The sequence below is a fragment of the Malurus melanocephalus genome, unplaced genomic scaffold, assembly GCF_030028575.1.
Source record: "Malurus melanocephalus ecotype Western Australia unplaced genomic scaffold, MMel_1.1 scaffold_142, whole genome shotgun sequence".
Lineage (NCBI taxonomy): Eukaryota > Metazoa > Chordata > Aves > Passeriformes > Maluridae > Malurus > Malurus melanocephalus.
In genome coordinates, this window is record NW_026623374.1 from 186,510 (window position 1) to 200,584 (window position 14,075).

At 41.6% G+C, this 14,075-nt stretch overlaps 1 protein-coding gene across 1 annotated transcript in view; it reads left to right on the plus strand.

Annotated features, from left to right (window-relative positions):
* Positions 1-10,159: 10,159 nt before the first annotated feature.
* Positions 10,160-14,075, plus strand: part of CCNY (cyclin Y) — a 119,340-nt gene continuing 115,424 nt past the window's right edge. The window contains exon 1 of the mRNA XM_057371145.1: positions 10,160-10,559. Coding sequence (XP_057227128.1) covers positions 10,406-10,559 — 154 coding nt within the window. The 5' untranslated portion in view covers positions 10,160-10,405. The remainder of the gene's footprint in view (positions 10,560-14,075) is intronic.

A 14,075-nucleotide genomic window follows, 5' to 3' on the forward strand; every position in this document is an offset into this window, starting at 1 on the left:
ATTGAAATGTCCTGCAAAAGCAACTGGCAATATTGGAGTAGTTATAGAGAAGATCTGTGAGGATACATTTGCTCTCGGACATGATTCCCAAATCTAGGCTGCTGTCTCTGTCACTTAAGCCCCTTGAGTGAGACCATGACCCAGAAAAACAGTCCTATCTTTCCCCAGTCACGTATTTCCACTGCTTCTCCTGAGCCAGTAATAACGTTGGCACAATTACATGGTAAGCTGGGTTAGAGACTAGCTGAAAACTTTGCCTGATTTAGCTTCAAGCAGAGCAGGCTGATACAGCTTCCTGTTCAGCCATATAAAWAATAACGTGAGCAGGGGAGAACAGAAATGATCCTGCATTTTGGGGATCAGAACAGCCAGTTTTGTAACAATGAACACGTGATTCAGAGTGAGTTTCAGATAGTATATCTTGGCTTTTTGAAGAGATGAATGTAGAAGTTGGGAAACTATAATCAAGGGCAGCAAAAGTCCCTAACTCATGTGCTTACACAAGGAATAGCACATGAGGATTTTCCTTCCTCTGGAAATGTGTTTGTCCTGGGGAAAGGAAAGAGGGACAGTTTTGTGTCTTTCWTTGTTGGCCATTTTGAAATATTTTGTGTACCATTAGTGGGATCTAGAAGAAATTCCGTGAATTGAAGGCATTTGTTGTAAACTGAGATTTTTAGTGGTGCAAGTGAAAATTAGGCTGTTGGTTCTTGTTTACTTTCACTGGAAAGGGGGCATTCCCTTCTAGAATGACCCTCTTACATTTGTTCAAGTGTTTCAGCCATTGGGCCAGAGCAATTTAACTTGCCATGCAGTTTTTAGTGGTGCTCTATCCTGCAGGAGCCCCTGACACATTTACTGCTTTGATAGCATCTACAAAACCATACATTCAGTTTATGCACATCTAAAAGCAGGGTATTTTGAAGAGTGAGCACTTGCAGTGGTTGTTTTGCTGCTTCTTCCAGCAGTTGTTCTGGGAAATTTTGTTATACAAAGAGGGTTTAGGGTTTTTGTTTTGTTTTTGGCACTTTTTAAAACTCTTTATCAATGGGATTGCRCATGATTACGGGCATAGATCAAACTCAGAGTCTGTGAGCCCTAATGCTCTAGATGAATGATAGAAAATTTATTTTGCATTACCTAATGTATAAATTTTTCTCTTTTTGTTTGCTACAGTGACCAGCAGCATGATTTATCCTGAACCTAAACACTTTGCCAACACATATTTGATGAGAAATATTAGCCATTACCAAGACACATATTTTAGCTATGTAGGCAATCCCACACCAGCTGTGAAKTCTTAAGATAGCTCAGTCTGAACAACTGGGAAAATTATGAAGCAAATTAACACTCAGACAAAATACCATATTATCCTTATGAATAAACTACCATATTAAACAGTGAGATCTATCTTYGACAACTTTATTTTGGACAGACAATTAAGATTGAGGTTAGAGACTTTGTAAGCTTGAATAGATAAGTAAAGTCCAAAGATTGGATTTCACTGGTCTTCAGTCTTTAAGGGGCAGCTGAAAACATCTGACCTGAATTGCCTAAGCACTCCAAAGAAGGAAGTTTGCTTTGTAATCTTGTACTAAATTTTATAATTCGTGTAACTCACTCAATATTAGAAATAATTTCAACTCAGAGATTACAGAAACAAGTATTTTTGGTTGTGTTTTTGCCATTTATTGGAAAGTTCTTGCTGTTATTTTAGAAGTTTTACTATAAAATTTGAAGAAAATGAGCATACACTTATAGGCAGATGTTCTGTCCTGTGTTACACAAGGTATTTTTCTGGTTTCCAAAATTAATTTGAGCAGGCCTGCCTTTTCTGTTTGGAGCCAAGCTTATCTAGGAGGTATACAGTTTATAGTCATATCTTGTTATATGCTTGTAGGTTATTCTTTAGACCTTAATTGTCAAATTATGTGACAGTTCAAAGTTTCTGGAATATAAAAATCTGGTGTCTCTAAATCCTTTCTAGTTATGTGGCTTTAAAATAAAGGGATACTCATCACTGAATTAATCAGTGTGACAAAAGTGTCACATGCATGAGCACAACAAAGTATGCTGCAATAAGCCTGGTGATGCAGTGAGCTGGACCTAAGAAAATGCCTGTTTTAATGCACATATTTTATTTCCTGAAGCATTCCCTAAGGGGTATATTTTGAGTGACAGCAGAGGACACTTGGGTAAAGTGTTAGCTGAAGAGTTCCAGCACTGAAGGGTAGCATTAACTTTGAATGAAAAACAGCAAGCTAGTTCCTTACTTGAGATAAAAATGTCTTCATTAATTATATTCTCTTTAATTTGAACTATAATTCAAATTGACTAGATTCTTCCCAATGTTAGTCAGCAGTTTCCTACAGAAATGGCTGTGCTGAATTCCCTTTTTAACCACACATTGCCAGATTCAGCTGCAGGTCATGGGACCTGCTGGCTGGTCAGCTGCTGAAATTCCAGAGCTTCCACAAGGACTGCAGGACACTGAAAATATATAATAATTTCCTCATGAACAGTTGAAAGAGTATGGCTCATTTTGCCTTTCTGTTATTTAGAATACTTGCACAATAGTTTAATTGTATTTTTATTAGTTGAACTTGGTTTTATATTCATATTTGCTAGGACAATATTCTTTTTTTTCACCTTAAAGTCCTGCTTCTTTAGCTGCTTTAATTCCTGTCACTTTTAACTGTGTGAAATGGATTCCCAGACAGCCAACAGGAAGTGTTTTTAGGTCAGCAGTTAATTTTCCCAGGCCCATTTTGCAGACTCTTGTGATTTATACCAACCCTATTTATAGAGAAAAGATGACTTTTTTAACCTATGAACTTGCTATCCTCATGTTGGCATTTTGTCTATCAACTGATGTATCTGCTTGTTGAGTGATGGTGACAGCAAAGTTAATAAGCTACACAAGTAGCAAAATGCATTACAACAGACAAGAAATTAATCATTTAATGATGGTCCAGGCACTGCCTGCATCCTGCAGTGTYGGTGTGCATGTCAGAAGCACCACAGGAGGACATCACATCTGTGATTACAGAATAATCTCTCCATTTTATTTACTTTGTCCCCTTTCCTGTAACACAKGAACAACCTGCTGGTTTAAAGATTTTAATCTTAAAAAAAAACCCTTTTCATATGGCGGGATTCTGTGATTCCCATTCACTGAAAAGGATATGAGATATGGTGSCTAAGGGGTTTTCAAAAGTGTTGCACAGTCTGCAGTGGAGCAGAAATATGAGTTTGGGTTCCTTGACTGTGGGCATATCTGTGGGTGGTTATTTTCAAAAATAAAGGAATCATTAGTGCCATCTCTGTGGTTTTATAGTTTAAAATGTGATAACAAAAAAAACATGATGAGCTTCACCTGATTCAAGGAGGAAACTTTCCTCTTTCCTCCCCTCTGCTYAAGTAATGGAAACTTGGTCTAAGGCTCATGCCAGCTTTTGCTATATTTGAGGGAAGATTTTAAAATGTTTACATGGAAGCCTCAGTTTTAGTCCTGTAGACTTGCTTATGTCCTGGATATTTTTTCACTGAGAGGAAAAACTCTGTAATATAAAGAGGTAATGTTTTATTGTTTTTGTAGCCTTTCTCAAAGGACATTTATATCAGTGACCACTGATAGTGGACAGAATTCACAAGAACTTGTGGCCCATTTTTCTGTACAGTTTTCATTCTTGCATTGTTTTTCAAAGGTAAATGTCCTCCCTAATCCCATATAGGACCTGAGGAAGTGGAACAAAATCTGAAAAAAATACACAGTCAAAAATTACATCTCTGTTGATCACTTGTTAAGTACATTGATTAATTTTTGGTCTTTACCTCCAAAATCCATATTTCCATTTCCTGTATTTTCCAGGAACATACATGGGGGTTTTGACTGGAGAAGGGTGATTTTTGGCCTCTATACAGTTCCAAATGAATTCCTACGACTATTCCCGATTGTAGTATCTTTCTAAAAATCAAAAAGGCTCATGCCTGGACACTTCTCTATTGAAATCTTGGATGCTTCAATTTAATTTTCATAATGACAGTTTTCTCACTTTTTAATTTCACCTCTTGATTTGAAAATTAACTGAGGAAAGTCTATTTTCACTCAATATAGATGTTAGTACTTAAGGGGAACTTACTTTGAAAATGTGTTTCACAGAAATMATCCTTGAGATGCATCRGTACCACTCACTGTATTTTGCTTGATTCCCTGTCTGTGGAACCTTTAACTTCACATTCTTCAAACAAAACCCTTTTTATTCTACTTTAAAAGGATGGTCTTATGGGGAGCTGTAAGATAAAGCAATAAACTTCCCTGATACTCTTCTTTGTATAGAGAGCTCAGCCTAAGCAAATGTATTTATAGACACATGTTCTTCTGCTKAGCTATGTTTCTAAAGACTTTAATCCTTGGAATATTACCCCTATACCCCAATAGCTCATATTACAGGACTTGTAAGCTCATASTACACATAAATGTTTTTTAACTATAAGCTGCCATGATTGATACTCAAGATTACTAGTTGGTAGAATAAGGGGATTTTATTTTCTCAAGAGGAATTTGAGAGAAGATGGTTTTGTATGAACATGCTATCCAAAATTGCTGGGCTTGGTTGAGTTCTCATTCACAGGGTAAATTAGGCCTAGCTTCGTTGAAATGAAAGAAGTTGTATTTGCCTAGACTTGTACAAAATAAGAACAGACTCACAGATACCTCTTTATAGAATAGGATCTTTCWCAGGCAGGACAGACTAAAACACAGTAGGCTCTTATTCATACTTCRTATAGACTCTCTAGCTGGCAAAGTGCTTTGTGGCAGCACTGCCCGGTTTTACACATTTTGTTTTGTTTAGTTAGGCTTTTCTCTACAAGGGGTTTCATTGTTCAAGAGGGGGCACTCCCACCCTTGCTTGTAGTCATCGAATCATACCATGGTGTAATTACTGTTCTTTATATGCCAGGATCTCAGACCAAGAAAAGGCAGCCAATCCTGATACAGGAAGACACACACTGGCACAGAAAAACTAACTAGGGAGACAATGAAGAGAGGAAAACACAGAGCGAGACTGTATGAGATTGTGCTCTATCTGCCTGTGACAGTAGCATCAGGGGCAATGTTGTTTTTCCCCAGTAGCTTTCCAATATAGTTACTCCATTCACTGATGAATTGAGAGTATGTGAAACTGTGCCAAAGCTAATCAAATCAAATTCCACCCAGCTGGTTAAATCCAATTGCCTGTGCCTTCCTCCACAATGCAAGGGCATCCATGGTACACTTTGCTGAACTGCCTCCTCCCTCCCAAAGCTCATTGCAGATCTGYGCAGTGTGGGTGATCTTCCCTCAGAAGCAAAATGCGTGGGTTTCTGGCTGCTTCTGAGTGCACATCTTATATTGTTCAATCTCTGAAGAAATAATAAAAACAAAAAGAACAGTTACATATATATACATATGCATATATAAATGTATAAATACTCTAGAACAGTTGTTCTTGAAGTGTTTCCCCTAAAACAATGAACAATTTTTCACTACTTGGGGGGAAACTGCCTCTTTCTGCAGTGATTTCTGCAGTGATAAACATGGSATTAATAAAAAAGAATATAATATAAGACAATATCATATGCACTTCTCTGGGCTATGTATGTTTAGGGAAATACTCTAACACTTGTTCTCTGGTGTACTACCTTCCTTCTTGAAGCAACTGTTTCCTCCTGTATAGCAAGTGGCAATAGGCAGGGTCCTCTGTTTGCTACCCATTTCAGGGTAGGTGTGTGACCCTGCTCTGCGTTATTGCCTAGAATAGTATCTCTTTATGGGCTAGCATGAGATTAATATCCCAATTTACRTACTAAAGTTGAATACATTAATTCAATAGCCCTAATTTCTGCCTTGATCTTCAAAAGAAATCTTGATTTACCCTTTTCTTGTTTCTCACTAATTCAARTAAGGCACTTGATTCCTGTGAACCAAGTGTGCCTTTTACCAGAGGGATAACTTCACTGATACCATTTGAGTATTTTTAAGCCAGGTCCCATTTTTTTCCATACTTCTYGTTAGGTGTGGATGCCTTTCCTTATGAACAGTAGCTGCAGCTATCTGCTATGTACCACAGAAACCTCCACTTGTCTCTGATGATGGCACAGTGGCTGGGGTTGGCACAGAGCTTCAGATAACTTGTGTCGAGGCTGAAAGGATGTTTTCTGGCAACCACTGGATTTGTACCTCCAAGAAAGAGAATACTGYCTTAATCCTGGAAGAATCAACACCTTCAGCAAAGGAGAAATTTGCCACAGGGGTARTCTATGCAAATCCTTGGGGGAGGAATCCAAGAGGTGATCCATGAATGCATTCCCTTGAGGAGCAGCGCAATGAAAGACTTTGCCATACAGCCTGGATCAGAGTCAAGTGTGATGCATTCTGAACTTGCCTTCAGGAAGAAAGTCTTTTAATGCTGCTGAATTCAGGCTTGYAACAATAAATGTAAATATTAACAATAAGAATTGTCAGAGGAATAATAACATTCCTCAGGTGTGTTCATGACCAGTTTTAATTGATTTGCAACTTATTACTATCCTCAAAGGAAATTTAGCTATTGCAATCAACAAAGTCTAGGGCATGATTCAGTTGACCAGACCGAACACTTTTACAGGGGAATGTTAATTTTAAGCTTTTGCCTAAACTCCAATGATTAGCTCCGTGAGAAAATGAAGGCATTTTAGAGTGGCTGTACACCCAAACTGTTAGTAGGACTCCTACTAAACATCAGATGGCAGTGTGGGGTATTGTGTGACACAAATTTCTCAGGCTGTATTTGAAAGATGAGCAGAATCAAAAGATCTGGTTGTCATCACTCATCTATCTTAAGAGCCGGTTTGTTGTTTCGGTTTTTTTTTTTTGTTTGTTTTGTTTTTTTTTGTTTTTTTTTTTTGTTTTTTTTTAATTTTTTTTCCCCAATAATTTTGTTGTTTGTAGGAAATAGTTTTGGATTAAGTAATAGTTATATTTTTTATCTGCTCAAAATAGATAAAAAGCTTATATAAGCAAAACACTGACCTATATCTGCTGGTTTGAAACACATTTTTCAACAACGTTCCAGAAAGATTTCAAGCACAAAATTTAATGGGTCACATCATTAATTTTAGCCTATTAAAATCCATTGTCTTTCGTATAGTGCGGTGTCTTCTGTACAGTGTAGATGCTACAGATTAAAAACATTTTTGTGCAGSATAAGCACTTTGTAAACAGAGGTATTCCAGTGCTGACCAATCCTGAAAGCCTTAGCCTTAGTTTAGGGGAGCTTTATGGTGTTCCTCAGTAATGCAATTGCTCAGGAGGGCAAAGTCATTAAAATACAGAATTGCAAATCTCAAGAACAGAATAGCTGTTCTTGCTTTACTGTACAATATTAATCAAATAATGCAATTACATTTGCATCATGCACTTCAGAAATAGCTGAAATAAAATAATCAAACACCAAATATGCTTTCATGGTATATTTCACCTAGGTATTTTTCTCAGCTCTTAGATACCAGCAGGAGACCATTACCCTAGAGCAGCATCCCTTTCATTTTCTGTGAAATATGTACTGTACCAACTTTGTCATTATAATGTACTTCACCAAGCTCTTAATGGTGAAGAGAGGAGTAATGAAGGTAAAAATTYAGAACAAAAGACTGTAAGTAAGAAAACAGGTAACTATACAGAATAATAGAATAATGGATAGAATATAGAATGGTTTGGGTTGGACGGGACCTTAAAGAGGATCCATCTAGTGATCATATAGTCACATCTAGTAATTACATCTAGTGATTTCATGGTCACAGCCAGTGATCACTAATTTTAAWAATATTTAAAAATCACAATGTTTCATTTTAAATAAAACCCAAAGTTCAAATAATTCTAATAAAACATGTCCTTTTAAGCTCTACTTATATATTTAGAGTAGCAAACATCATAAATAACCCACATCCATCATTATGTAGCTGCCTGATTTGTTTCAAAGCTTATGAAAATTGTGGGATAAGTATAAATTGCAAGTTTTGCCTAAAACTTTGCTGCAATAGATTTACAGCTGCTAGAAGTTTCTAAATAATTAGGGGTTATGGAACTTTTTTTTTTGGCAAAAATGTAGTGGGATTGATACAGCAAGGCAGCACAATTGCCCAGTTAGCATTACCCAAAATATACTTAAAAGACTATGGCACTGGTGCCCTAGGAGTAGCCATGCCAGGAGGCTATGGGTCAAAAAGACCACAAATGAGTACATGTCAACACATGACCACAAATGAGTCTGATTCCTACAGGAAGGTGGAATGTAAAGGGCAGGTTAGATAATTCTTCCACAGAGATCTCACTAGCTTGAGGTCCTCTTACAATAAGTGGGAAGCCAGGCATTTCAGTAATATCTCACTGTTCTGTTGTATATATACTGAAATGATTTAATTCTTWAAAAATTATGTTGAGATTTTCTGATAGTTGCTTATGCCCATTTGAGATTTTACCTATTCTGCTGCCAGGTTAAGGGCAGGCCTGGTCTGAGCAGAAGAGTGAGCTGGCCACAGGCTTGGGCTCAGCTGGAAAGCAGGGTGAACTCCAGTGGAGGAGCTGAGGTGCCCTCAGCAAGCAATGGCATGGTGGTGCAAGGTACTAGTTAGCATGACATCCTCCTAGACAGCATTTCTAAACCAGAGCTCAGAAAAAAAAACTAGTTTCCTTTTGTCTGGATGCAAACTACTGAATACACTAATATAAAAAAGATGCCAAACATATCCTTAGTTTATCTTGAGTWACTCAAACACAAAGGCACAATTTAACTCCAAATCTGCTGCCCAACCATGCTTGGGGAGGGGAGTGTCACAAAAGTAATTACAGAAGTCATCCTCAAAACAGTTTTATTTGGAAAAAACCTCACATTTTTTTCTTTCTTCTTGATTCTTTGTACCCCACTAGAGCACATTTGCATAAAATAAACATTCAAAAGGTAGTTGAAAATTAAAAATTAATTTTTTCTTTGCAGTGTGTGATCTGAAAAAAAAGGATAAAAACTTGAAAGTCTTTCATGTAATCATCTGACTTCAGCAGATCTTGTGCAAACACAGATATCACGAGATGCCTGACAGAATAAGTAATGGCTCCCTGGACACAGGGTTGTAAGTTTAAGTATCTTTTATAAACACAGAAAAGTGCTTTTCTGTTACCAAATTATCAGTGTACCCATTCAACTACCATGACTCAGACCTCCAGCAGTCGAGAGATTTGCTTAGATTACAAGGATTTAAAGAAAAATAATAAAAAAAAAACCAAAAAACAATAAAAAAGGCTAATGAAAACCATGCACTATCCCCATCTTCAGCATTACACTGAATACGGCAAAAGTGAATTTTGACTGGGAAAGCCCTGAACACAGGAAAGGTGGCACAAACGGGCAATTTACACCCTTTTGTATCACTGTGGCCTGTTATCTTTGGAATGRTCAGTCTACAGAAGAGCTTAACAAGTTCTCAAAGAATCCGTGCAGTCACTACAAAGCCCTGGGACACCAGTGACTCTTTCCTCCCGGGTGCGGACCSTTCCCAGCGGGGCAGGTGCGGGCCCGGGCCGGGCTCGGTTCCGGCCTAGCTCAGGGCGGCCCGGGGGTCCCCGCCCGGGACACGAGCACSGGGGGTTCCCGAGGGGCGCCCGGGCCAGCGCTGCGGCCTCAGCCCGGCCGGGAGGGGATCGCCCAGCGCCGGCCGGGCAGCGGCTCCCTCCGGCASCAGCGCGCTGAGCCCCTGGGCTGTGGGGGAGTGTCCGTGTAYCCCTGCGGGACTCTCGAGTGAAGGAGGGCCGGGGACCCAGGGGCCAGAGAGCCGGGACCTCCGGGGCCGCGGCTCAGGGAGCTCCGCGCTGGCTGCCGGGGCCGCCCCTCAGCCGGGCCGGGCTCCGCCGCCGCTCCCGCAGCCCGCCCGGCGGGAGGCGTCACCGCCCGCTTGAACCGGAACCGGTTCGCGGGGGCCGCCCGGGGCGGCTGCTGCTGCCGCCGCCGCTGCTGTTGCTGCGGTGTCGCTGCCGCGGAGGCTGCGGCGCTGCCGCGTGGGTGCGTGCGCGGAGCGGGCCCGGCGGCTGCGCGGGGGCGGGGGAGGATGGGGCTGTGCCCCGGCGGGCCCCGCGCTGCCCGCCCGCGGAGGAGGGCGGCTTAGCTGCCGCAGCCCACGCCGGCGGGCCGCGCTGCGGGGCCGCCTCCGCGGATGAGCCGCCGGGGGGAACCGCCGGCGAGTGCAGCCGCAGGGCGCCGCAGCCGCCGCCTCCTCCCCCGCCGCCGCTCCCTCTTGTCGCCGCTGCCGCCCATGGCTTCCCGCCGCCCCCGCTGACCGGCCGCCCCTCGCCTCCTCCCGAGCCGGGCCGGGCCGGGGCCGGGCAGAGAAGATGGGGAACACCACGTCCTGCTGCGTCTCCTCCAGCCCCAAGCTGCGCCGGAATGCCCACTCTCGGCTGGAGTCCTACCGCCCCGAGGCCGAGCTGAGCCGGGAGGACACGGGCTGCAACCTGCAGCACATCAGCGACCGGGAGAACATCGACGGTGAGCGCGGGCGGGCGCCCCGGGGAGCCCCCGCATCCCTTCCCTTCCCCTCCGCTCCCTGCGGCGGGCTCGGCTCTGCCCCGGCGGGTCCCCGCGGGTGGGGCCGGACCGTCCGGTCCCGCTGCCCCGGCACCGTGTCCCTCCGGGCTGCCGCCGACGGGCTGGTCCCCGTGCCCGCCCCCGCGGGGCTCCCGGGGATGCCGCGGTCCGTTCCGCCTCCAGAGCTGCTCCGGTCCCCGGGGAGAGCTGTGCGGACCCTTCTAGCGAGGGCTGGGAGCATCCTCTCCCCGCGCCGCGCCGCATCCTCTGGCAGGGCGCAGGTTTTTAGCCCCGGGTCTGCGATGCCGAGACCCTTCGCCCTTCAGAGTGTCGTGAGGTGACATTAAGGGCCGTCCCTGCGGGCTCAGACACCCGGGGCTCGGCTGTGGCCGGGGGGAGCGTCCCTCGCCCTTGGCAGAGCTGGCTGTGCCGAGCTCACGTCACCTGCCGGGATGTCACCTGCCAGGCCTCTGCAGGGGTGAGCGTTTAAAGGACAAACCCTGCCAGCGATAAAAGTGGGAGAAAATGTTTCCCATGACAACCTTCTCTTCCAGTGACTTTTTTTTCTGTTGCTGTCATGATGAGGCACAGTGCTCTGAAATCATGAATACTGCCTTACCTTCTGTTTCTCTGCAGAAATATTAAAAAAGCCATGTTCCTGTTGGTTTAGTCGTGACTGAATGTGGTGCTGTTCTGGTTGGCCAGAATACAGCTTTATTTTAAAGATGTGGGTTGAGTTAATGTATACATGTAATTTAGTTTTTGATTAGCTGAAGTATTTAGTCCTAAAACTTTACTTGCTAAAAGGTCAGCTATCTCATGGGTTCGTTCACATGAACTGCCTTTGGTAGAAAGCCAGAAAGAAGGACTTTGGTGCCCTTCAATTTGCCTTCCACATTTTTTTCCCAGCTTATTAGATTGTGATTTTAGTACAAAATTCAATGTTCAGTCAGTTCGTGACACTAGTAAAGTTGTGAAGCCTGTGGAATCACATAGGAACCCTTACTGGTTTCTTTCAGTGAGGTGCATTCTAGAAATATGAATGTTTTTCAGATGTCTTTGCTACATGCAGCTGAAAAATTGTGTGTAACAGGATCAGTAGGTGGAAAAAAATACATAATGGTCTGAACTGAGAMAGCCAGGGAGATGAAAGAACCAATTGTTGATCCATGAATGATTAATTCTTCCAGCATCAGTGGTGCACAGTGTAGCAGGATGCAGCTCTCTCTGATGGTACGGGTTTCTCCATCTATTACAACACAGACTGCAGTAAAGTTTTTGGTCAGAGATGGSTGGGTTTTGTGCCTTGTTCTTGATGTGCTTTTTTTTATGGGTGGGAGGAAAGGCTTTGATGGAAATAGTAAGTGCATGTGTGCTTGTTAAAATGTGCATGTAATGCAGATAAGTTCCTGMATCTTAGTTGTTATTTGCAAAACAAAAACCAGAAAATCTTTATTGGTTGGTTGTTTCATTTGTTGGGTCAAGRTACATGTGTGTTGTGTCTCTCTTCTTTAAACTGTGGCATGTTTCAAGTCTAGAGTTGTAACCTGTTGTTAGAGCACAGAAAATATCTCATGCATTATTTAAGTTTTGTTGGTTTTCATCTAGGGCCATTATCAACACAATGCCACAGTTTCAAATGGGCAAGCGGTCTTTAAATCAAAAAGGGCAGTTTTGGTTTTCCTTTTTATGCTTTACTCTTGCCCCTATTTATGGATAGAGTCTGATAGAGACTGATGGGTAAGAAAGAAATGTCTGCATGCAAAATAACGGGACAGACTTTGGGTAAAACAACTTATTGAAGTGTGCWCTGTTGGTGGTCTGTTACCCTGGAGTCATGCTCACTGAAGGTCTCTTGGTTAAAGACTGAGTATTAAATGTAATAGGATGATTCTTTGTTTCTGAAATTTTATTTCATATTAGACTAGCTATTATATTTTTGTTGTTAGATTGTTTGAAGTTGTATGGCATACAGATGTTTRTGGAGACACTGGGGTGGGAAAAAACCTTCACAGTAGAAAACTCTGATAATACTTATATCATTTTACAATGAAAGAACAATAGTGTGGTTATCTGTGTTGTGAAGAGAGAATGCTGGATGTTTATTCCTTAGTGTTACTGCCAGTCACAAGCTTTCTCAAATTGGTAGTGTTGCCAAATGTATTTCGAAAAAAAAAATTATGACAAAGACTAAGGCACTGAAAGGAAACTTTTCATACACTTTCAATGTATTTCTCACAGCTCTTCCAGTGCAAGCCCTTCCATCCTGCTTGGATATGTCAGTGACAGGTCTCAAAGTGCAAATTCGTATCTCTAATGAGCATTTACTTTGTCAGTGGTACTTTTAGGAGCTGTAAAAATCATGTCATGCAGTGTGTGAGTTACTGTGTTTTGTGTGGAAGTTGTTTTCATGCTCATACTGATGGAAATTCAGGAAACATTTCATTTTTTGAAGTGGGTAAAGCTGCTTGAATAAATCAAGAACTTTTAGAACCTTTAAATCAGCTGTGGGCTATTTCAATCTTTGAAGAGATGCATGGTTTTCACTGTTGCAGGCCCTGTTTCTGGTGGTATGAGAAGGAGAAGGAAAAAGAGGGAGRGATGTCAAACCTTTAAGAGTGATTTAACTGAAAATTTTAGTACTAGTGAAATTGTTTGATGTCTKCCTGTTCTCTGTACTTCATAAGGAAATACTCATCAAATCTGCCTTTAAAACTGTGCTTTTGAATTGTCTTCTCTAATTCAAGTTCCATACCCAATCCACTGATAGTTTTTCAAAGAACAGCTGGAGGATTTTTTTTTTCAGTAGGAATTGGTTTTRTAACAAGATACCTGTACATCACTGGTATCTTGACAGAAAAAAAATCTCAATTTCTGTAATATTTTGCAACTGTTTATGAATTTTTATGTGAAAGAGAAGGGGAATTTTGAAAGAGTTTTGATTAGGAGGTTTTTATCAARAGACTTAGTCTGGAGAATAATAAAGTTGAAATTGGCCAAAAGGCTGTTCTTGAAATGGAACTAGATGCAGAATTCCTAGGCTGTTTCAAGAAAAGACAGCTCTCAATGATCATCTCTTACTCCTTTTTTCCCCTTCACCTCACAAAAATCAGATTTATTTTTTTCCCCTCTTTGTAAACTTTTGCTAATGTCACTAGGTCATGCATTGCCAGCTCAGATAATGTCCTGTGCAACTGAGCATTACTGATAAACCTTTTCAGCCCTTTTCATGGGTTAATCATGTTATTTTTTTTTTTGCTGCATAATACACAGACTCCTATGAATGGACTGCTTTTTAAAAAGCCATTTATTTGTTCATTTGCATATTTTTTCCTCCATCTTTTTGGAACTGGCATAAGGGAGTCTGTGACATGCCATTAATTCGTATTTGTGTATCTCCTGTCTACTGGATTTTATAAGAATTGYGGGATTTTAGCAAAAGAGAAGGAAGTCTTAAAATGTCTGCCCCATATACCT